This window comes from Elephantulus edwardii, unplaced genomic scaffold (genome assembly GCF_000299155.1).
Source record: "Elephantulus edwardii isolate Elephantulus edwardi_28Jun2011 unplaced genomic scaffold, EleEdw1.0 scaffold00090, whole genome shotgun sequence".
Classification (NCBI taxonomy): domain Eukaryota; kingdom Metazoa; phylum Chordata; class Mammalia; order Macroscelidea; family Macroscelididae; genus Elephantulus; species Elephantulus edwardii.
In genome coordinates this window covers 7,069,339-7,095,529 of record NW_006399840.1, presented here as the reverse complement: position 1 = coordinate 7,095,529, position 26,191 = coordinate 7,069,339, and the positions used below count along the sequence as shown (strand labels likewise).

Sequence of the window (26,191 nt, the reverse complement as noted above, 5' to 3'; positions counted from 1 at the left end):
AATATTAAAATCAGCACAGGAAAAATAGTCATCTACAAAGGGGAAACAATTAGATTATATTGTGATTTCTTGCCAGAAACCATGCAAGCAAAAAGACAATGGGAGCAAGTCAACAGAGGACTGCCAGATGTTCAGGCTGGGTTTAGAAGAGGTCATAGTACTAGGGATATTATAGCTAATGTTAGATGGATTTTGGCAGAAAGCAGAGAGTACCAGAGGAATGTCTATCTATGCTTCATTGACTATGCAAAGGCATTTGACTGTGTGGATCACAAGAAGGTATGGCTGACTGAAAAGAATGGGAACCCCAGAACATTTGATTGTGTTTATGTGAAACCTAAATTTGGACCAAGAGGCAGTCATCAGAACAGAGCAAGGAGACACTACATGGTACAAAAATTGGACAGGGGGTCCTCCAAGGATATATTCTGTCTCCATACCTTTTCAATCTGTATGCAGAACAGATCATCCGGGATGCTGGGCTGTATGTGGCATCAGGATTGGTGGAAGATTCATCAACAACCTATGTTATGCAGATAACACAACCCTGTTTGCTTAAACTGAGGAGGACCTGAAGTTCTTGCTGCAGAAGGTGAAGGACTGCAGCCTTAAATATAGATTGAAGCTCAACAACAAGAAAACAAAGATTCTCACTACTGGGCCATTGACAATGAAGAGATTGAGATTATTGACAGTTTCAGTTTGCTGGACTCCACAATCAACAATCTTGGTACCAACAGCCAGGAAATTAAAAGATGAATTGCACTGGAGAAATCTGCTGTCTGGAAACTCTCCAGAGTACTGAAAAGCAATGATGTCATTCTGGAGACTAATATGCGTCCAATCCAGATGATAGTCTCTGAAATTACTTGCTATGCATCAGAAAGCTGGGCAATGATTAGAGATGGTGGGAGAATCTATTTCTTTGATCTGTGATGCTGGAGAAAAGTATTGACTATCCCATGGACTCCCATGAGAACAAACAGATTCGTTCTAGAGCGAGTGAAACCAAGCTTCTCCTTGGAGGCAAGGATTCTGAAGCTTTGTCTGACACACTCTGAACATGTTGCAAGGAGGAACCAGTCCTTGGAGAGGGACTTCATACTTGGGAGGGTAGAGACAGCACAGGAGAGGAAGACCCTCAATGAGGTGGATTGATTCAGTCACTGGGGTAATCGGGGTAGGTGTGTCTGAGACAATAAGCTTGGCACAGAATAGAGCAGGATTCTGAGCTGTTGTACTTAGGGTCGCTACAAGTCCCAAGTGACTTGATGGCACATAATAACAACAACAACAATGAATGGGAAAGACTATGAAACACAATGTGAATGAAGGATAGCGTGAAACACAAGGTATATGAGCTTTGTAAGCAAACCAATATAAATTAAAAATTTGAAAAAAAAAAAGAAGAAAACTCTTCTCACCACTGGGCCAATAGGCACCATCATAATGGATGAAGAAAAGATTGAAATATTCAACAATTTCATCTTACTTGGATCCATAATCAACAGCCTTAGTACCAGCAGTCAGGAAAGTAGATGTGTTACATTGGACATATCTCCTTTCAGAGACATCTCCAAATTGCTGAGGAGTAGTGATGTCAGTTTGAAGACTAGGATGCACCAGATTCAGGTAATAACTTTTTTTAACCATTTTCTATTTATGTGAAAGATGGACAATGAACACGGAAAATCAAAGAATTGATGCCTTTGAGTGGTGATGTGGTGAAGAGTACTGAATATCCCACGGCCTGCCAAAAGGACAAATACCTATTTCTTTGAGAAAGTTCAGAGTGTTCCTTGGAAACAAAGATGTCAAAACTTCGCCTCACGTACATAGGGTATGTTGTTAGGAGAGCTTGCTCCTTAGAGAGAGGCATCACGCTTGGCAAGGAGGAGGATCAGTAATGGAGAGGCAGACCTTCAACCAGATGGATTGACACAGTAACTACAGCAATGGGCTCAAGTTGATGACAGGGGCACAGAACAGGACAGGGTTCTATGAGTTATAGAGTTACTGAGTCATCCTCAACTCAAAAGCAACTACCAGCAACAATAATCCTTTTTACCTAGCTGCCTAGCTTGTCTTTTCCCTACCTCCAGTAAAGAACCTCATACATAGTGACATTCAACAGTTTCTATCATAAAATTCAGTTTAATAAAAAAAATCCTAGGTTTCTATTACATTTTAATGCAATATTTTCTTCCACTATTTTAAAATATGCAGAAAAACACACCAGAATAATAACAGGTATGGGAAATGGCCCAAGGAATAATTTGAAGCAAAAGGAAAACTTATTTAAGGTATTTTTCTCCCCGAAACGTCTCTCCTAGCCCTAATAGTATTGGTAGCCACTAACTTATGTTGGATAGAAAAAACCTCTATTCTTGCTTTTTTAGAGCTCACCCCTAGAGTTCTGCAAACCTGTAAAAGCACTGATTTGGAGTACTTGTAAATAATTTTCTGGTGTGGTTATTCTTTCTTTCATGTAGGAAAAAGTGCCCAAGTATGCATCATTTAAAAGTTTAGTAAAACCATACATTCAAAAGTTACCCAAAAAAAGTTATACCATCTATACTAATCTGTGATATTATTTATTACTTAATGTTTTATATTAATTTTGCCTTAGAATGAAGGTTAAATTTGAAAATTTATCAAAAAAATCTTCCCTTGAATTTATAGATTGAGGTCGCTGTTTGATCTCTTTGCCTTGTAGAATTAGTATTTACTGGACAAGATGTGTTGATTCAGGAGGTTGTCTGTGGAGTGCTTGCCCCGGGAGGGTCATATTAAACTTGAGAGAAGGTTTTTGAGCAACATAGCATCTTGGAGACAATATATCAAGCTGATAGATACACGGCTCTTCTGTTAAAAAACCAGGGGTGGAATTATGGCTGGTAGTCAGTTATTGCTTTGGTACTAAGGAGCCTCAGAGGAATAAGTTTAGGATAAAAGGGGATATGCAGAGGGGAAAGATGGTTTTCTAGCATTCTGTATTGCTGAAAGCATATAAAATGAGGAGTTGCATGTAAATAATTTGAAATGATGACCCTACTTGGAAATGTTTTGCAATTTTAAATAAACTGTGACCAATTTAATAGAGTACATATCATATTATCATTTAGAAGATGATCTATGATACCTTATTATTACTATGGAGCCCACTTAGTATACAACCATTACTAGAATTCATTAATAGTCGTATTAATAGCATACAACTATTTTGTTGGGTTTTTGTTATTTTTTTATTAATATGGTGATGTATTGATATAAGAAGAAAATTTTGTATGTCTGTTATAAACTCTAATTTTATTCTGATGGCTTCTCAGATCTAATTTTTATTCACAATTTGAATCATTTGACATTAGATACTTTTTATGTTGGGCAAAAAGTATTAAAAAGGGAGGAAGCATGGTTCGACATTGTATACATTATATTCAAGTTGAACTGAAATTTTTGACCATACTTTTGTAGTACTCTTATTGTGTTCATTTGTTATAAATAATTTAGAGCTATACAGCCTTTAAAAAAATACCATTACTAAAAGCATTTGAATTTTTTAGTAAACTGCCATTTTTAAATGATCATTTATAGTTACTAAAGAACATTTAATTTTGCTCATGCAAAACCTATAGATAGAGGAAGGAGCAAGTGTCTTAACAGAACTAATAAAATCTATGTGGTTTAAAACCAGGAAAAGTGTACATCAGGGTTGTATCCTTCTCTATACCTATGTAATCTGTATTTGAGAAGCTTGGCTTCAATATGCATTACATCTCAACATTAAGATTAAAAAATTCTTCGCTACTGAACCAATAGGAAACATCATTAGATGGAGAAAATATCGAGATTGTCAACAGTATCATTTTATTTGGATCTGAAACCCATAGGAGCAGCATGCAAGTAATCAAAAGACATGCTGCATTGGTAAATTTGGCTCTCACAGACCTTTCTTAAGTGCCAAGGAGCAATGATGTCAGTTTAAAGACTAAGGTGTATCTGATCCAAACCATGGTCTGAAATTAGGACATTGAATAAAGATGACAAAAGAATCAATGCCTTTGAATTGTGGTGTTGAAGAAGAGTACTGAATATCCCATTGACTGGCAATAAAACAAACAAATATGTCTTAGAGACAGTACAACAGTGTGTTCCTTAGAGACAAGGACAAGTGAAGTTTCCTCACATACTTGAGGAACGTGTTTTAAGGAGGGTTCAGTAAATAGAAAAAGACAGCATGTGAGAAAGATGGAGAGTCAGAGAAAGATAGGGAGGCCCCCAATATCATTATCAACAGAGTAACTGTAACAATGGACTGGAGCATTTCAGAGGTGCTGGGGAGAGTATAGAATAGGGCAATGTTCCTATTATTGTTCATTAGGTTATTGTGAGTTGTAGTGAACTTGATGCTCATAATAACAGCAACAGAGGGATATGAAGGAACCCTGGAGACTTAGTGGTAAGGAGTTGCACTGAGAACTCAAAGTCAAGCTGTTCAAATTTACAAGCTGTTCTGTAGGAGAAAGACAGGGAATCTCCTGTGTGATGTACAGTGTCTGGAAATCCAGTGGAGGATCAGTTATGATTCAGTTCCAACCTGAAGGCACATAGTAACAATGACAAAGGTATCTGAGCTTACAGATAAAGTATCAATGCCTATTTATCAACAGTTCCTGCATTGCAAACCCAAAAGGCACAGGTTTCTGGAAGTTGAAATCCACCCGTGCTCAGAGGGAGAAAGATGAAGTTTTCTCCATTGCAATGTATAGCCTTGGCAACTTGCTGGAGCGTCAGTTGTGAACAACAATAAAAATGGGAGTACTTAGTAACAAATGTCTTTTAATCCAAGATTTAAAGTTAACTGTGGATTTATAACTGAACTGAACAGATTTTATTTTAGTACATTTCCTTTCATGTCACTAACTGAAAGAAAGGATTGTTTCCCAACGTTTTCTCTTCTTTAAGTCACTCTCACACTTGGGCACTGAGTTGATGCCTTTGATTTTGTACTGATCACTGAAAACAGTTGGAATATCTTTATTATATTCACATAATCTAATCTACCCACCTTCCAGACCTACAACCTTCAATCTCTACCTTCAGTTTTGTATCGTGGATGGAGTGTCTCTATTCAACCAAGTTCACTTCCAATTGTCTCTGGCTACTGCATTTCTCTTCATCTAAGCATGGAGCTCTGGTGAGGCAGTGTCTAGTAAATCGGACTGTGAACCAAAAGGTCAAAGATTTTAATTCACCAGCTGCTCTGAGGACTGATAGGTTTCAGTGGAGGATCACTTTGAGTCAAAATCAACTCTTTTTCATTTTGAAAGCATTTTCATGGCCTCTTCTCTCACTTTGTTCAAGTGTCTTTTCACATGTCATCCAATGATCCCCTCATCTTATCTCATCTCAATTATTGTCTGAATAATTAATATTCACCTGAGCAGTTTAAATTGAGTGTTTCTTTCTCATTTTTCTCTCCCCTTAATTGCATTATTTTTATCAAGGCAATTTTCTGATACCATTTTATTTATGTTTTCTTATTGACTTCCCTCTTTACTTAAATCTAAGCTTCTTAAGGCCAAAGACCATGGACATCTTCTTCTACATTATTATCTCTGTACCCTATAACATAATTTTTGCAAAGAATACATGCTCAGTAAACATTTTTTAAATCAATAAATTTATTAACTCAAAGCACCAAAAATTAGCAGATTAAACATGTACTCTAGTTCTCCTATTCTCATCGCTTTTCATTTTTTAGCCTCATTGCTCACAGGATCTTCTGACTTGGAAAGTACATACAATTCACACACTCACGAAGTCATATATATAAAGGAAAGCTAAAAATGAGTCTTAATATTTAATTTCATTGTTTTGGTTGTATCTTCTTCACCAATGGCTCTTAGTAATCCTTGGTCACTAGAACGTTATATTAGAACTATCAGGACATCAGAACAATACAACAAGTGGCACTGCTGTAACCAGTTAGTATAAAGGAAGTTCAGAGGAGTCTAATAATAATAATAATATAATAATAGCTAAAGGAGACTTGATGGCATATTGTTTAAGTACTGGCTTCTAATGGAAAGGGTGACTATACGCCACCGGTGGAGGAAAAATACCTGGAGAGATTTTTCCATTGAAATATTTCCATCAGAAACCCTATGGGGCAGTTCACCTCTTACGGAGTCACTTGAGTCAAAATCAATTCAACAGCCTCTAACAACAAAAAATATCTAACAACTACTTAACTTACCATAATCCAAAATAAGGCTATATATTTATTTCATAATCCAATAACACATATTGCTACTGAGTAGATTCTGACTCATAAAAAATTTCCTTCTGGTTTTGAAGGCTTATAATCTTGATGGGAGGAGAGCCATCTTTCTTCAGTGACTGTTGTATTTCAACCAGCAACCCTTCAGCTAGCAACACAACACATGTAACAAATTATACCAAAGACTGTTGGCAAAGAATCATAAATAAATTATGGATTGACAAAGAATTTAAAAACTCTGCCTTGGAAGAAAGTACAGCCAGCATGTTCCTTAGAAGCAAGGACAAGGGGAGCTCTGGTGGCCTAGTGGCAAGGAGCTGCAACTACAATCCCAGAGGTGAACGGTTCAAATCCACCAGATGCTCTGCCGGGGAAGGAGGGACAATCTCCTCCTGTACCAGTCAGATCTGATTTGACGGTACATGCACACAAAAATAATAAAATTTAAAAAAAAAAAAAAGAAGCAAGGACAGAGAAGGTTTTGTTGTTGTTGTTGGGTTTTGGGTTTTGTTTTTTTGGTTTGGTGTTTTGTTTGTTTTTTGGTCTGGTAGTTTTAGATATGTTATTAGATGGAACCAATCTTTAGAAAAGGACAACATGCTTGGAAAAGTTCAGAATCAGCAAAAAGGGGAAGACCCGCCATGAGATGCAGTGATGCAGTGACTGTGGCAATGAATTTAAGCACTACAGATATTATGAAGATGGCATAGAATTGTTCATTCTGTTATATAAGTCAAAATTTCTGAGTTAGATTGGACTCAATGGCATGTACCAAGAGATTTTGTTATTATTAGGCAGTGTAGAGTCACAGGGAGCTCATAGCTGACCGTCAAGCAGATTTTCCGAGGCAGTAAATTGCATAAGAGGAGATTGCCCATCTTTCTCCCACGGGGCAGCTGGTGGGTTTGCATGCGTTTGGGTTTACAGCACAACTGCTTACCAGTAAGCCAACAGAGCTCCCTAACCTTACAACAGTCATAATAGAAAGAGTGATATCCTCATTTTAAAAGGAAAAAAACGTGATCTGGGGAGAGGGAAAGAAGGGAGAGGAAGTAAAATATGCAGGAATGAATGGATGAAAATCTAACTTTTCTGTAAATGTTTGTTAAAATCACAATTAACGCAAAAATGGTTTATTTAAAAAAATAAATATGAGAAACACAACCTAGGGTCCTTAGGTGATTTTTCTGAAACCACAAATCTTTATCATAACTTCAAACTCTATGTTTTTGATTTTCTGACTACCAACGTTGATATGATAGATGCTTTCAAATTATGTCTGTTGGAAAAGTTAATAAACTAATTCAATGTGTCATTTTTGAAAAATTAGAATAAGATTTAGTTTCATTTATTACTGTTAGGCTCTACAGAACTGCTAAGATTTTTCTGATAGATTACATCAAACAGTTATGCTGAATTTAGGACAGATATGTGTGAGGTTTAACTAGACTAAAAAATAGTAACATACATGCACCAATATGTACCGTATTTGAAAAATGAGAGGGCACTATGAGAAGGGGCAACTGAATATATAAAACAGATGAGGAACATTTTTTCATGTGTTTATTGGCCGTCTGAGTGTCTTCCTCTGTGAAGAGTTTTCCATGTCTTTTGTCTGACTTGTAATTGGGTTATCAGTCTTTTTCTTGGGGAGGCTTTGTAGTATTACTAAACTTTTGATATGAGACCTTTTCTGAAATGATGTTGTCAAATGTTTTTCTCCTCCAATCAGTAGGTTTTCTTTTTACTCTATTGGAAAAAGTTTTCGATGACCATAAGGTCTTAAGAGATGCAAATCAAACCAAAATGAGATACCATCTCATCCCAGCTCAGTGTCAAAGTGTAATAAGACAGTAAGCAATAAGTGTTGGAGAAGATATGGAGAGATTAGATCATTGATACACTGTTGATAATACTATAAAATGGTACAATCACTCTAAAAGGCAATTGGGTGTTTCCTAAAAAAGCTAAACAGAGAGATTTCACGTGGCCCTGCTAGTCCACTGGTAAGAATATACCCCAAAGAAAATAGAATTGAGACAGAAATTTGTACACTTATGTTTATAACAATATCATTCACAATAACAAGAATGTTGAATCCAAATGTCCATCAGCACATGGCTGGATAGAGAAATTGTGGTATATTCACACGATGGAATACTATACAGTACTGAGGAGCAATTTCAAAAAATATTACATAATATGAGAGAGTCTAGCGAGCATTATGCTGAGTGAAATAATTCAGATAGCTCATAAGGAGAAATACTGCATAATACCATTATTATAAAAATAGAAGGATAACTGTTGCTGTTGCTGTTGCTGTTGTTGTTATGTGCCATCAAGTCACTTGCGACTCATTGCAAAGCTATGTACAAAAGCCCTAAACCTTGGTCTATCTTGTGCCAACCTCACTGTCTCTGACACACCTATTCACATTACCCCAATCACTGAATCAATCCATCTCATCGAGGGTCTTCCTCTCCTGTGCTGTCCTTCCACCCTTCCAAACATGATGTCCCTCTCCAAGGACCGGTCCCTCCTTGCAATATGCCCAAAGTATGTCAGACAAAGCCTCAGAATTCTTAACTCCAAGGAGCAGCCCAGCTTCAGCCTCTGCAGGACAAACTGTTCTCCTAGTACTCCATGGTATAGTCAACACTCTTCTCCAGCAACACAGCTCAAAGGCATCAATTCTCTTTCTATCATCTCTAGTCACTGTCCAGCTCTCTTATGCATAGCACACAATTGTGAAGACCATGGCCTGAATCAGGTGCACCTTAGTCTCCAGCCTGACATCATTGCTCTTCAGTACTCTGGAGAGATCTCTGACAGTTGACTTTCCCAGTGCAATTCATCTCTTGATTTCCTGGATGCTGGTCCCAAGAGTGTTCATTGTGGAGCCAAGCAAACTGAAAATTATTAAGAATTTCAATCTCCTCACCATCCATAATGATGCTGCTGAGTTGCCCAGTGGTGAGACTTATTGTTTTCTTGATGTTGAGCTTCAATCCATATTGAAGGTTACAGTCCTTGACCTTCTGAAGCAAGTGCTTCAGGTCCTCCTCAGGTTCAGCAAGCAGGGTTGTGTCATCTGCATAACGCAGGTTGTTGAAGAATCTTCCTACAATTTTGATGCGACACTTCTCCTAGTAAGGTGGTATACAAATGTTCAAAGAGGGAAGGAGAAGGGACATGATAGGAAAGGGGGAGGAATTATAGGGCTGCATATTTTCGTGGGTGGAGGGAGTGGTGAAGGAATTAGGAGAGATCTAGTGGATATCTAAAAAGATAGGATAATAGTGGGAGTAGATCAATGGTGTTTCATTTTATAACAGACACTGTATGGGAATGATCATATGAAACATAAAGTGAATCAAAAATAAATACCTGTTTTAAGACCACATAAGAAGAAAAAATATTTATGTCCATTGCTGTCAAGATAAATTCTGACTTGTAGAGACCTTACAGTACAGAGGATTTGCAAGGAAGTGGACTGCCACATCTTTCTTTCTCCAATGCAAGAGAAAAATTTCTGCCAATGAACCACCATTGCTCTCTTGCTGTATATGAGGTGGTGTGATTACGATGGCAATAGCTAATAAAGAAGGGAACAATAAAATATTTAACTATTGCAATATTAGTTTGCTTGACTTATTGGACAAATTGATAATATTGAAAGGTACTTTCATATTTGCTTGACTAAATCCCCTACCTGTTTTCAATTAAATAAGAAGTACAGATGGATTGTACTGCATATTAATTTGTCTTGCTTTGGAAACTGGCTTTTAAAACCGAAACAAAAAATGCAATTGCATTGAAATGAACAATGAGGAAGTACAGTGGTTCAGGAAGGAAAATGTTAAATTAAATGGACTATGTGTAACATTGTTGTTGATCCTGAGGAACAGTTTTTCCAGTATATGGAGCATTTTGATTCCATCCAGCATATGTTCTCCACAGTTTTCTCTGCTCTAATTCATCTGTGCTTGTCGACAGCTCCAGATGGCGTGCTGCCTCCGAGGCTTTCATCTGCCACTCCAACCAGTCTTCAGGTTGTCTGGTCTACACCAGTTCGCAACAACGCTCCCGGCTCCCCCAGATACCAGCTCCAGATGAGGCCTGGCGGCTCCACCCACGAATTTCTAGAGTGAGCATTCTGTTTTGTTCACCCTGCCGACTGTTATCCAGGTGTCCAGTGCAGATCTAATGGGAATTACCTTAATTTTCAAAGATTAGCTTAATTCTCATTGCAACAAGTATAAGATAATTTTTTAAAATTCAAACAAGTAAAAACATAAAAAACTGAGATAAAATAATCTTTACTTGTGTAAAGGCAATTATTCTTCTTTTCATCTGTATAATGTGAAAAAGATTTCTTCATACTAATCTAGTAGAATACTTCATGAGAAGTCTAAAAAATTATAATATTCATACAAATTCCTCCTAACAGTCATCTCAGTAGTACATAATTTATATAAAATGATATTACAAACCCTTAGGCAAATAGCCACTTATGTTGGAGGAGATACAACTCAGAAACACAAAATTGCAGTGTTTGAATGCATGTTGACTTTCCCTGGAAATTCTTTGCATTGAAATTCTTTTTCTTTTTATCTCTCTGACTTCTTCATTAACATTTCTTCTGCATATAGGTTATTTTCCAATCCTTCTGCATCATTAAGCTATGAAGTGAAAGATCTCCAACCATACACGGAATATGAGTTTCGGCTGGTCGCCTCCAATGGGTTTGGCAGTACGAGTAGTTCTTGGATTCCATTCATGACCACAGAGGACAGTAAGTAAACTGAACAGTATACAGCCAAATGTCCTCTACACTGGAACGTTCTAACCATCTTCAGTTTCCCCAATGCATAGAATGAATCTCTCCATTTCTTTAATATTTAGTTTAATAATATTTTCTGGGGGCAAGGAAAAAAATCTCCTGACAGAATGAAAAAATTGAAATTCTGGAGATATAAGCCTACAGACAGAAAGGAGTAATTAATTGTAAATGATGATATAGCTCCATTCTATCCAAGGTACATTTCAGTTCCATACAAGAGACAGACCATCTTTTCAGCTCTGTGAACAAATGTAACAGCATTTGCAGTTTTGGAGGAATTCTGGCATGGAAACAGACTCCATCGTGCCTTTAGTTGAACCTGAGAGCCTGCCTCTGGCATAAAGTGCAACTTGACAGCCATGCTTCTGCATGTTTTGCAAAAGACAGATTTGTTGCTGTTATGTGCCATTGAGTTAAGTGACTCATAGTAAACCTATGAATAACAGATAAGAGCCTGGTCGAGTGTGTCATTAAATGCACTACATCTCATGGTTACCCCCTATAAACCTTGCCCTATCCTGTGCCACCCAATCTACACCATTCATATGATCTTCACTATGGCCAGGTGATAAGGAGCTGTGCTGCAATCCTAAAAACATGCAGCTCAAATCCACCAGCTGCTCCGCAAGAGAAGGATGGATAAACTCCTCCCATGTGATTTACTCTCTCTGAAAACCCACTTGAGGGTCAGCTATGGGTTGATTCCAACTCGAGGTACACAACAACAAAATGCCTAGCATACCTAATTCCACTGTTGTAGTCAGTTCCCCAATCCATCTCATTTACAATTTTTCCCTCTTTTTGACCCTCTCGGATTTTTTCCCTGCATGATGTCCTTTTCCAAGAACTAGACTGATATTTCCAACTATAGATTGTGTTTTCTTTATTTAACTAATAAGGGGATTTTTCATTAAAAAATAGTTTTCTGCATATATATGTTTTACTAGGTTATGCATGTAAAATCAATGTATGGTCATGATGTCCAGTTTCAAGCAAATGATCTCTACAAAAGGTAATTTAGAAATATATACCTTTTTTGGAAGTTGGAGATTGATTCAGTATTCACAGAGATAATGTAGATACTAACTCTTTGGATACTGAGACTTACAGACTTGACTTGGTCAAGCTTTTAATCAATCATTCCTTCATTCCTTATTACTATCAAGTGGCAAATGACTCATCGCTGACTCTCCAGTAGACTTTCAGAGACTGTATATATCACACGTGAGGACATTTCTATGTTTTGTTCTGTGGTCAGAGCTGCGATGCCTCTATTTCCAATGAGACCCTAAATAATGGTCAAAAGGCTAGATACTAATTTAAAAAAAATCATGGTATTTAAAATAATTTGAATTCTATACAAAATTGTATTTTTTATGTTTTATAAAAGAACCCTGGCATAACGTATCAGGCTAACTGAAAGTTCAGCAGTTTGAATATGCCAGCTGTTCCTTGAGAGAAAGGTAAGTATTCCCCTTCTACAATGATTTGTGGCCTCAGAAACCCAATGGAGGGTAGCTATGAGTTGGGCTGGATTTCACAGCACTGAGTTTGTGTTTCATTCTAATCATACTATTTGGAAATAGATATTATATGAGACATATAGAACTTTTTATCTTTTTAATGCTTATATCTTTTAAAAAATATATTTTAAACAAATATGTGCTACTAACCTTCATTTTCAGATGTGCTCAAATATTCCCCGAGAGTAAGTTGGACACCCTACGAGGGCACATGCAGCAGTCATTTGACTCCCACAATACCAATTAGCAAACTATATAATAAACAGCACTGGATGCCAAGGAAGTGTTAATGCAGTATTCAAGGATAGTGCACATAATTACAGCACTCACTGTGAACTGAAAGGTTGGTGGTTCACACCCACTCAAAGGTACCTTCAAAGAAAGTCCTAGTAATCTAGCTACAGCCAATCAGTGTCAAAAATCTCATGTAATACAGTTCTACCTGGCTGAATATGGAATAGCCATAAGTCAGAAACAACTCAGCAGAAACTGGTACAACACTACTGTCCTTGTTTTAGAGGTGACAGTACACGCACTCTGAGGAATCTATACTGTGATAATCAATTATAATATGCATTTGTGACATTAAATATGGAGAAATTTTCAGGAAATATTTATGCAAGTAAAGATTATTTTATTTCCTACTTGGCAATAGCATCAAGTTTGGTGGGACTCAAAACCAGATTACCTAAAACTGGTATTCAGCCGAGAGTGAAAGCAATGACTCAATAGAATGCTACTTTGGAAAAGGAGAGAAAGCTCTCCCCATCTTTATTATCTTTTTTTTGCACATGCAGTACCTATTCCCACATAGAAAGGGCAACACTTGAACTTCTTCAGTGATAATCTGGCCACAATTTGTATTGCTGGAACTTCTTATCTCCAGGAAAAATGGTAGCATGTAAATAAAGTTCAAAACATTGCAAAGCATCAGTTATCACAGCGTCAACCTACAGACCATGCCAACCAGCTGTAGAAGTCGTATTAGTTGCTGTGTAGTTGATGCTGACTCCTGCTGACCTCACTGTGCACAATGGAATGTTCTATAGGGTTTTCTAGACTGTGACTTTTCAGAAGCAGATAGCCAGATCTCTCTCCTGAGGCTGTTCTGCCTGGATTTGAGCTGCTGATGTGTTAGCAGGTCATAGATCATTTAACCAGTTGAGCCACTAGAAACTGAAAGGAAATCTTACAGACAAGAAAGTCCATGGTTAGAATTTTCATTGTCAAGGATACTGCCCTCTCTGTGGTTTTCAGATAATTAAGCTTGAATTGTACAAGACTGAGCCTTCCGCATCCTCAAATAAGAATTAGCAACATTCGATTACATAGCACGGGTCAGCTTAAACCCAACCCTCATTGTATTTAAATAAACCAGTTGCCCTGTAGTTGACTGATTCATGGCAACCGTCCTGTGTCAAAGCAGAACTATAGCAGTTGGATTTTCAGTGATGGTTTTTCAAAACGTAAGCCTTTCTTCTGAGACACCTTTGGGTAGACATGAACTTCAAGCCTTTCAGTTACTAGCCCACTGTTTTAGGCATTTACACCACCACGAACTCCTTCATTCATGTGCTTCTCCTCAAACTGACAAATCCATCTTTCCTGTGTTTTGTGTGCACATTGTGCAGTCCTCAATGTCAGCAACAAACCAGGAGGTTGCCACTTTTCCTTCCAGGTTAAGTCTCCAGTGCAGGCTCACCACGGAGATGAGGGGATAGTGCGCTGTATATTTAGGGTGTCAGGGAAGATGGATGCCATCTGTAAGAGGATGCGCAATTGAGTTGACAAAGACTGAATGATTGGCATTGGGCACAAGCAGTTTTTCTGTCAAGACTTCAAAGTATTGCTTATAAAACCACCCAGGCTGACAGCTCCATGCTGGAATTGCACTTTATATTTGATCCTGACCAGCACCTCTTGCTCACCAAAGTACAATTTCCAATGTAGAAATTTCACATATCATTTTACAGGATGAAAGAGAGACATCACCTCATGCCCACGTTTGAATTTCACACCATCATTGGGCCCCTTTATGCATCAACCACAGGCTCAAGACTTCCTTGTGCCCAAAGAGGTCATCCATGGCAATTTTTTTTTTAGTTTGAGGTTTCAAAACAGTAATTTTCATCAATTCTGTGACAATGTGAAGATCAAAAAAAAAAGAAACAAAAGAAATCTAACCATGAAATAAGCTCCAGCTAGAGATGCCAATGTCTGGGTACACAGGGAAGTATGCAGAGGTAAACAAAAGAGCTGTGAGGAATTTTAATAGACTTTTTAAAAGAAATGTCATTTGCATCTCTGTTACCAATATACAGTTCCACGCATTTTAAAAAATCTTCTGTGCTGATGCCAAATAATAATAATAATGAATAAATACATATTTCCTGGATATATTTAAAATTCTGCTAAATGTGTGTGAATAAAAGACAGCTGTTCCAGCCAGCTTGATCAGGATAATATTTGACTAAATTCAAATAACATTGGATTTTTGTTCTTGTTGTTGCGTACCTCTATGTCAGAACTGACCCCCACAAGCAGGTATTCGAAGGCAGTCAATCACACCACAGGGAAGGAGATTGTCTATCCTTCTGCAGAACACCTGGTGGATTCAAACCCCGTGCTTTTGGGATTGTAGCACAGCTTTTTATCACTAGCCCCACCAATGCTTCCCAATGGCGTCTAATAGTTCAAGCTCCTGGCAGGTGAAAAGGTTGCAGAGACACCTCAAGATGTGTTAAATCTGGTAACACGTAATTAGTAAAAGGAAAACATTTATATAGCAGTAGAAAATTTTGGTATCTTTAAAACAGATATAAACATTATTTCTTATTAGATTTGTGTTCTTTCTGATCTTGTACTTGAAAATCTTTTCTGTGAAGCATGTCATGTGCAAAGTATAGTTGGCAAGGAAGGGATATTTCTTTCCATTTCAGTTTAAAATGTACAGGTACTTATTTTGACACTATAGTGTCAAACATACTGTAATCTAATTCTTCTTTTGAGGTTTGGATTCCCTAGGTTAAGTCTGCTTCTTTCAAGATTTTCCAGAAAAATGACATGAAAATATGTCATATCTAATTATCTCAGCTATTTTAAGACAAACAGATATGGCATAAATGAGGAATTAGACCAGCTAAAATAAATTGTTTTACCATAAAAATCACACCCCTACTTAAAAAAAAATGAATGATTATAGAGATTAATTAGCTGACATGCATTTCTCAAAAGAATTTATTATAGAGACTTAAAAGTTGTCAGATATTTTATTTTTATTTTTATTAATTTCAATGAAAATTTACAGAGACTGGATTTCCATTCATCCATTGTTGCACTTTTCTCTCTTCCCAGCCCTTCCCTATTGTACACTACCATCTTGTAAAAGCAAAAGAAAAATTCTTTAATTGGTTTACAATCCCTCCCTTTAGGTCCACTCCACTATACAGCCTTTGCTCTGGACTTCTGCCATGACAAAAATACTTAATCACATATCCCTTTTAAGCAGTTTTCTCCCTCATCTGTTTTAATGCAGTATACATTATTGAACTCATCTTTCTCAGTCTCCTCCCCAACCCTGAGGTCAGTCCTGTTTTACAACAGTGACACCATACAGTATTTGTCCTTTTGTGGCTGAGATATTTCACTCAGCATAATGTCCTCCAGGGTCACCCATTTTGCATAATATTGCATGAGTTCCTTCTTTTTCAATGCAGCATAGTATTCCATTCTGTGAATATACTACAGCTTCTCTATCCATTCATTTGTTGATGGACACGTAGGTGGTTTCCAACTCCTTGCTACTGTGAACAAAGCTGCGATAAACATGGGTGTGCATATATCTGCTTGGATTTCAGTTATGGTCTCTTTGGGATCTATTCCCAGTAGGGGAATTTCTGGGTCAAATGGTATCTTTATTTGCAACTTTTTGAGAAAGCGCCATACCACCTTCCACAGTGGTTGCACCATTTTACACTCCCACCGACAGTGAATAAGCGTTCCAGTTTCTCCACAAGCTCGCCAGCATTTGTTGCTTGCTGTCCTGTTAAATTTTGTTATTTTGACTGGGATGAGATTTGCATCTCTCTTAGAGCTAGGAATTTTGAACATTTCTTCATGTGCTTGTTAGCCAATCTGAGTGTCCTCTTCAGTGAAGTTTCTGTTCATATTCTGTGCCCATTTTTCAATTGGATTATTTACCTTTATCTTGTTGTGGTGCTCAAGTAGTTTATAAATTCTGGATATAAATCCCTTATCTGAGATGTCATTCCCAAACACTTTTTCCCAGTCTTCCCTTTTTCCCCTCTTGGAGAAGTTTTTGGATGTGATAGGGATTTGATTCTTAGAAGATCCCATTCATCTGTTTAAAAGATCTTCAAAACTTTTACTTTGTTCTCTAAATAGATAAAGAAATACATGTGTACATTTGAAACAGTAATCTAAGAGTGATTAATAGATACAAGTTGTGTGTTTTTTCTGTTTCTTTCTTTTATTTTCCCCCTTATAGTTTTACTTGTTTCTGTATTATTATGTGCCAGTGAGTCAGAACCAACTCATGGCTCAACCTGTGGTAAAGTATTGAAAAGCTGTACATCACACTGAAGAAGATAGTACACCATGCTTTTGCAGGGCAATTGGTGGATTTTAACTACTTGCTTTTGAGTCAGTAGCAAAGCTACTTACCACTAGGCCACCAGCCTAGTGCTCTAACTACAAACTAGAGCTCATAGTTATACTTCAATAGTTTTAAATGTTCAATAGTTTTAAATGTTAATTATAAGCCTATAGGATGATTCATTGTAAGTTTTTGCAAGGGTACACAAACACATGTATCTTATTATCTACACAGTAAACTTTAAATGCTACTAAATCTAAGCACTGATGTGTTTCTTCATTACATTAGATATTGTTCTTATTTTTCCACATTTATAATTGCACTGTGAGCAATGAATTAGGAAATGAAGGGAATTACTCATGTATCTGGATTATTTGGCATACTTTTCTCCCCAGTAGCCTTTTGGTTTGTTCTTTGTTGGTTTTGGTTTGGTTTTGCTTTTTTAAATATCTTATCATGGTTTAAAATTGAGAAAGGTTTACGCCAGAGATATGTCTTATCTTCACACCTTTTCATTCTATCTGTGGAAGATCATCTGGGAGGCTGAGCTCTATGAAGAGGAATGTGGCATCGGGATTGGAGGAAGACTCATCAATAACCTGCTGGGAAGGACATGAAGAACTTGTTGCAGAAAGTCAAGGACTACAGTTTTAAATATGAATTGAAACTCAACTTCAAGAAAACAGATTCTCACCACTGGGCCAATTGGCAGCATTAGTATGGATGGGGAAGAGATTGAGTTTGTTAACAGTTTTAGTTTGCTTTGCTCCAAAGTCAACACACTGGTACTAACAGCCAGGAAATCAAAAGACAAATCGCACTGGGAAAGTCAGCTACAGGGGTATCTCCAGAGTACTAAAGAGCAACAATGTCAATCTGGAGACTAAGGTGTGCCTGATTCAGGCCATGGTCTTCACAATTACATACTATGCATCAGAAAGTTGGACAATGACTAGAGATGAAAGAAGATTCTATGCCTTTGAATTGTGGTGTTAGAGAAGAGTATTGAGTTCATCCTGGTGAGGGTGAAACCAGGCTGCTCCTTGGAGGCAAAGATTCTAAAGCTCCATCTTTTATGCTTTGGGCTTGTTGCAAAGAGGGACCAATCCTTGGCGAGGGACATTATGCTTGGGAGGGTGGAAGGACAGCACAGGGGAGGAAGACCCACGATGAGATGGATTTACTCAGCGACTGGAGTAATGGGAGTAGGTGTGTCGGAGACAATACATTTGGCTCAGCATAGAACCAGGTTTAGAACTGTTGTATATAGGGTCACTATAAGTCTCATTGGAAGCATGAGGGGCATCCATTTCCTAAATAATATGCCTTTGGAAACCCTTTGAATTTTGATAAATGTTGATAGTTGTAGAGAGGCTTCAATCCTTTTGCTCCTAGGGTCGCTATGAGTTGTGCTTGACTTGAAGGCAATCAACAACAACATGAGTCATAAGCAGCTTGAAGGCACATAACAACAAAACACTGTTCAAGGAGAGTTGACACATGAATTTGGCTCCCATTTAGCAATCTTTATACAAACTGTTATGATTATAATTATTATGATTATAATTTCACAATGTGTCAGCATTCTCGTTACTTCTACTGTTTTTCCTTTACCATTGTTCAAACTTCCATTTCCCTCCTTTCCTCTTCATCTTTACTTTTTGGTAAATATTGACTTTTTGGTTTTATGTAGTTGATTTTTTTAAGGGGCACATTACTTAGGGTGATATTATTTCATAAGCCATTCTAATCCTTACATTAAAGGAAACTTCCAGGAGTGGCTTCAGGGCCAAAATCAAGGGGTATTTTAGGGTAATGGACTTGGAGCTTCCTCTAGTCTCTATTAATCCAGCAAGTCTGACAATTATAATGAATTTGAGTTTTGGTAAATGTTTTTCCCCATTCTATCTTGAACATTCTGTTGTTACTCTTGTTAGAAAGAACATGTATAGCAGCAGACATCCTCTAATTTTCCTAGTCTCAGATTGAAAGAGGCTGTGAATATATGGACTAGTGTGCTGCCAATCCAAATGTCTGAATCCACCAGCAGCTCCAAAGGAGAAAGATGGGCAATCTCCTTCTATGCAATTTATCGCCTCCAAAAACCTTCTGGAGGGTCAGCCATGAGTCAATTCTAACTCCACAGTACTCAACAACAAGAAGTGGTAATTACTGCTCTTAATTAGTAGTATCTGTGAGTCTTTGGCTTTCTTTTGTTTGTTTTATATTACTTTGATTTATTTACAAAATTTAAATAAATTGTTTTTCATAAAAGATCCTTCCCATTTCCCACCCACCCATGAAATTGTGCAACCCTGTAATTAACACCCTCCCCTCCCATCCTCACCCCTCTGTTACCACCCACTCACCCACACCTTAGGTCCTCATACTCATTCTGCATTAATGGTTTTGTACAGTATTTATCCTTGTGGGACTGAGTTAGTTCACTCAACATAATGCTTTCCAGTCCCTCCCGAGTAGGTAGTAATTTACAAAATTATTGTTCCTGTGTGCTGTGCAGTATTCTATTGTGTGAATGTACAACAACTTCTCAATCCATTCACTTGTGGTTCTAATGATGGTGAATAATGTTTCTATGAATACTGGTGTACAAATTTCAGTTAGAGTCTCAGTTTTCATTGTTGTACCATTGTACAATCCCACCAACAATGTAAAACAGTTCCTATCTTACAACATCCTCTCCAACATTTATTACTTGTTGTCCTGTTAAACTTTTCCACTGCTACTGAAGTGAGATGGTATCTCTTTGTGGTTTTGATTTGCATCTCTCTTGGAGCATTTCTTCAAATGTCTGTTGGCTATTTGAATATCTTCCTCTGTGAAAAAATTCTTTCAATGTCTTGCCCATTTTGTAATTTGGTTATCAGACTTTTGCTTGTGGAGGCCCAGGAATATTCTATAAACTTTTGTTATGAGACTCTTGTCTGAGATAGTATTACCAAATACTTGTTCCCAGTCTGTAGGTTTTCTTTTCAGCCTGTTGGGAAAATTTTTTTATGAACACAGGGATTTAATCTTTAGAAGGTGCCATTCATCAGTTTTATTCTCTTCAGATTGTACATATCTGGCTGTATTTGGCAGTTTCTTTATACCATAGCCTAGGGCTTCTAAGCTTGATTCCAGTTTGTCTCTTATGAACTTTATAGTTTTGGACTTTACTTTCAAGTCTCTTATCCACTTTGAGTTTATTTTTTTGTATGGTGTGAGATGTGGATCATGTTTCAGCTTTCTGCAAATGGAAGTCTAGTATGCCAGCACAATTTGTTGAAGAGGTTGTCATTTGCTCACTTGATAGCTTTAATTTCCTTTAGAATATCAGCTGACCATAGATAGGTGCGTCTATGTCTGGATTCTCAATTCTGTTCCACTGATTTATGTGCCTTTCTTGATACCAGTACCATGCTGATTTGTTTACTACCACTGTGTAGTATGTTTTAAGGTCAGGTAGTGCTATACCTCCCACTTCATATTTGTTTCTTTGAAGTGTTTTGCTAATTTGGAGTTTCTTGTCTCTCCAAATACACTTGACAATTTCCCTTTTGATCCCCTTGGATAATGAAATTGGTATCTCTATTGAGATTGCATTAAATATATATATAAAGAGGTTTTCATAGGATTGTCATTCTCACAATATTGAGTCTTCCTGTATATGAACAGGGCATTTCTTTAGGTCTTTTCTTGTGTCTTTCAGAAATGTTCTGTAGTTTTCTTTGTATAAATCTTTTGTGTCTCTACTTAGGTTCACTCCTAAGTATCTCACTTTATGGTTGGCCATTATGCCTCCAGAAACTCGGTGAACTTTGATAAATGTAAAGGTGCTTCAGGCTTTTTGTTCATAAGGTTGCTGTGAGTTGTGTTTGACTCAAAGGCAATCAACAACATCAACATTATAAATGGTACTGCTTTCTTGTTTTTCTTCTCTGAGTTCTCTTTGTTACTGTAGAGGAATCCTCCTGATTTTTGGATATTAATCTTATATCCTGTCACTCTACTAAATTATCCTACTAGCTCTATCAGGTTTTTTTATAAGTCTTTGGGTTTTTCTATGTACACTATTATATAATCTACATAAGGTGATATTTTAACCATCTCTGTGTCCACCTAAATGTCTTTTCTTTCCTTCTCTTGTTGTATTTCCCTAGCAAGCACTTCTAGTACAATATTGAATATAAGTGGTGACAGTGGATATCCTTGTCTGGTCCCTGTTTGCAAGGAAAATGGTTTTAGTCTTTCTCCATTGAGAAGGATACTGGCTCTTGGTTTTGCATATGTACTTTTCACTATGTAGAGGCAATTTATTTGTATTTATTTGTATTCCAATTTTGCTTATCAGAAAGGGGTGCTGGGTTTTGTCAAATGCCTTTTCTACATCAATTACTAAGATCATATAGTTCTTGTTATTTACTTGTTATTATAGTGATTATGTTGATTATTTTTCTTTTTCTTTTTTTTCTATAATTATATTTTATTAATTTTCATAAACATTTACAGAGATTTTGGGTTTCCATTCATTCATTGTTGCACTATTCTCTCTACCCTCCTCCCAGTTTGTTCTTGTCCAAATGCCACAGTGCTTGTCAAAGCCAGTTCTGATTAATCTTCTTTGTCAGTGTGTCCTTTGCCATTCCCTATCACTCCTCCCTGAGAGAGACTTCACCCTGAGTCATAAGGAAAAGGGGATGGCGTATTCTCTTAGCTACTTCCTGCTGAAAAGGGACGCTGTGGGTTTCAGGGTGAAGATCTTCTCTCACTACTCTAAAGGGCCCCTTTGGCAGTAGGAAACACATAGACTATTATGGAGATTGATTTTGGAATTTAGATGCACTCTTATTGATTGTGCTTGGCCGTACATGTTCATATCCTTGAAGATGTATCATGGGGGTGTTGCAACCTAGAAGACACAAATTTGACTAACAAGTTATAAGTACATGAGTCCAAAAATTATGGAAAAGTAAAAGAAAAGATTCTTTCATTGTTTTACAAACCCTCCCCCAGGTCCCCTCCACCATGTAGCCTCTAGTCTCCTGTGATGACAGAAATATCTAGTTATATATCTCTTTTAGACAGTTTTCTCCCTCCTCTGTTTCAGTGCAGTATACATTATTGAATCCATCTTACTCAGTCTCTCCCCAACCCCAAGGACAGTCCCATTCTACAACAGTGGCATCATGTAATATTTGTCCTTTTGTGACTGGGATATTTCACTCAGCATAATGTTCTCCAGAGTCAACCATTTTGAATAATATTGCATGAGTTCCTTGTTTTTTAATGCAGCATAGTATTCCATTGTGCGAATATACCACAGCTTCTCTAGCCATTCGTTTGTTGATGGGCACTTGATTATTTTTCTTATGTTGAACCATCCTTGCATACCTGTTATGAATCCCACTTGATCATGGTGAATTAATTTTTTTATGTCCTTTTGCATTCTATTGGCTAGAATTTTGTTAAGGATTTTTGCATCTATATTCATGAGAGATATTTGTCTGTAGCTTTCTTTCTTGACATTATTTTTGCCTGGTTTGGTACTAGGGTTATGCTTGCTTTGTAGAATGACTCTGGAAGTATTCCTTCTTTTCCAATTTTTTTTAAATAGTTAGAGTAGAGTTGGTGCTAAATCCTCTTTGAATGTTTAGTAGAATTCAGCTTTGAAGCTATATGGTCCAGCACTTTTCTTATGGGGAAGTCTTTTTATGGCCTTTTAAAATTTTTTCTTTTGTGATGGGTCTGTTCAAGCGTTCTATATCTGTCCTTGTCAATCTTGATAAGGCATAAGTTTCAGGGAATTTGTTTATTTCCTCAAGTTTCTCAAATTTATCAGAGTGTAGCTTTTCACAGTATTCTGATGGTATAGATTTAATTTACTCTGATTCTATTGTGATGTCACCTTTATAATTTGTTATTTGCATTAGCTGTGTTGTCTCTTTTTTTCCCTTTTGTTAAGTTTTCCAGTGTTTTATCGATTTTATTGACTCGTTTCAAAAAACAGCTCCTGGTCTTATTGATAGTTTCAGTTATTTTTCTGTTTTCTGTTTTCTATGTCATTGATTATAGCTCTTGTCCTGATAATTTATTTTCTTCTAGAGGCTGTAGGATTGAAACACTGTTGTTCTTTCTCTAAATGAGGAAGATCTTGAGTTAGATCACTGATATTTCTTCTTTTTTTCCTTTTTTTATGTGTGTGCCTATTGCTATGAACTGTCCCCTGAGGTCTGCTTTAGCTGTACCCCAGAGGTTTTGGTATGTTTTATTTTCATTTTCATTTGTTTCAAGGAACTTTTAAATTTCATTCTTTATTTCTTTTATAACCCATTCATGTTGTAGCAAAGAGTTATTTAGCTTCCACAAGGATAATTTTGTAAGCTTTATGCTTCTGTGATTAATTTCTAATTTTATGGCATTGTGATCTGAAAAGATACTTTGTACTATTTCAATATTTTTAATGTGTTGAAGCTTGCTTTGTGTCCTAATAAGTGATCAATTCTGGAGAAAGTGTGAACTTGAAAAGAAAGTGAATTGAATTTTATTTGGGTGCAGTTCCCTGAATGCGTCCATTAGGTTGAGTTGACTGATTGTGTAGTTCACGTCTTCTGCATCTTTTTTGAGTTTCTTTGGGGATGACCTAGCCTTTAATAAGAGTGGTGTGTTGAAATCTCCTACTGCAATTGTGGTGTTGTCTAATTCTTTCTTTAGTTCTATTTAGCTATTGTTTTTATGTATTTTGCAGGTCTATAATATAGTGCATAAAGGTTGACCAAGTTTATGTCTTCTTGATCTAGTTTGCTTTTAATCAGTATGTACTACACTTCTTGATCTAGTTTGCCTTTAAACAGTATGTACTATCCTTCCTTATCTTTCTTTGGTGGTGTTTTTTATTCTGAAATCTATTTTATCAGAAATTAATACTGCCACTCTTGCTTTTTTGAGTTGTCATTTGCTTGGTTTTTGGTAGTTTTTTCCCCCCAGCTTTTTATTTTGAGTCTGTCTTCTTCATTTTATAGATGTGTCTGCACTTTCCTTTGGCATCTCCTTGTGAAGGACTTCACTTAAAATTTCTTGTAATTTCTGGTCTTATTTTCACAAATTCCTTAAGTTCCTTCTTTTTTGCAAAGGATCTAATTCCTCCTTCATATTTGATGGAGAGCTTTGCTAGGTACAGAATCCTTGGCTGGAAGTGGTTTTCTTTCAATTTTCTGTATATGCCATTTCATTTGTCTTCCAGCTCGCATGGTTTCTGCTGAGAAATCAGAATTTAATATAATTGTTTCCCCTTTGCAGGTGATTCTTTGTTTTTCTCATGCTGCTTTTAGAATATTATACTTATCTTTTCATTTGGATAATTTGATTATGAGATGTCTTGATGTTTTTCTTTTCAGGGTCTAGTCAATTTGCCATTCGTTGTGCTTCTCGAATGTGGATTTTCCCTTTCTCCAAAATACCAGGGACGTTTTCTTCTAGCACTTCTTCCACTATTTTTTCAGTGATTTCCCTGACACTCCCTGCTCTGGAATTTCAATTATACGTATGTTATTCCATTTGATGTCACATGATTCTAATGTTTTCTTCATGTCCACTTCCATAATAGCTTGCCTCCATAAACCCTATGAACCTGGAGAGAGGATGAGAGACACCCAAGCATTGAAGACTTTCCTTCATAGGGTCACTATGAGTCACCTGTGACTCAATGGCACTTAAGAACAACAACAATGTTTTCAGTGAGGCTCTTATCTTCCAGTTCACTGACTCTCCGCTCCATATCTTCAGTTCTACTTTTTTGTGCTACCAGCATGTTGGACATTTCTGCCATTTTGGTCTTAATATTCTGGATTGCATTATCATGCTTTTCTTTTATTTCTAATACTATGATGGCTGTACCCTCTTTGTCTTGTGATGATTTTTTTTCTTAGGAGAGTTTTCTTTGCTTTTTTTAAAAATTAATTTCAGTGAACATTTACAGAGATTTTTTGGATTTCCATTCATTCATTATTACACTTTTCTCCCCCACCCCACCCCCATCCCCAGTGATGAATTTTTAAGTTCTTATACCATTTTATCCATTCTATCAATTCTTTTTTCCATCTTTTGCATTTTCTTCCATAGCTGTTCAAGTTGCTCCTCAACAATATATTTCTTTTAAACTGTTGTTTCTGGGGTATTTGCTTTCTTATTTGCTTATTCCATCATTTGCATCTTCTGTAGCTGTTTAAATAACTCCACATCAATATATTTCTTCAGGTTCTCTCTATCAAGGATATTCACTGGGTCTGCTTTTTTAGGAGATGGGTTATTTTGTTTTGGGGTGGTTTTTTTTATGATAACTGAGCAAACTGCTGCTTTCTTGACATTATGTGAGTCTTTTTTTTAGTAGATATTAAGTCATTTTAACTATATAGTGACCAAGAGTATGGCAGTGTTTTGTAAAGTGTTTTGTAAAAGTGTTTTCTTCTTGACTCAAAGACCATTGAGCCTAGGGCCAAGCAGCAGTGATCCACAAGAAGCCTTGATTTTTCTCTTCAAGAACTGTGTCTGTTACTTGAGCTTCAGATTTCTTGCTCCCATCTGCTTCAGTTCAGGGGTCCCACATGGTCCAGTCAAACAGCAGTGATCCCCACACAAAGTACCTGAATTGGAAAACCAGGACGCCTTGGTTTTCCCTTTGAGTCTTTGGTTTTATTCATATATTCTTGTTCCAAATAAGTGGAGACCCATAGTTGTATTTTGAATGGCCACTCAGATGGCACTTGTCAAACTAGGAAGCACAACATTAGCTTAATGGACAGGGCTATGTCAGCCAATTGACTAAGTTATCCCAAAAGACAATATCTTTTAACCTACTAAACCAATCTTGTGTGCTATTTGGATATGCATCTGGAACCATGCTTTATTATATATATATATGAAAATAT

At 36.9% G+C, this 26,191-nt stretch overlaps 1 protein-coding gene across 1 annotated transcript in view; it reads left to right on the top strand.

Moving 5' to 3' along the window:
• USH2A (Usher syndrome 2A (autosomal recessive, mild)) overlaps positions 1-26,191 on the top strand; it is a 1,454,174-nt gene that overhangs the window by 997,654 nt on the left and 430,329 nt on the right. The window contains exons 39-40 of the mRNA XM_006890571.1: positions 10,280-10,430; positions 10,936-11,078. Of these exons, the coding sequence (XP_006890633.1) occupies positions 10,280-10,430; positions 10,936-11,078 (294 nt within the window). The remainder of the gene's footprint in view (positions 1-10,279; positions 10,431-10,935; positions 11,079-26,191) is intronic.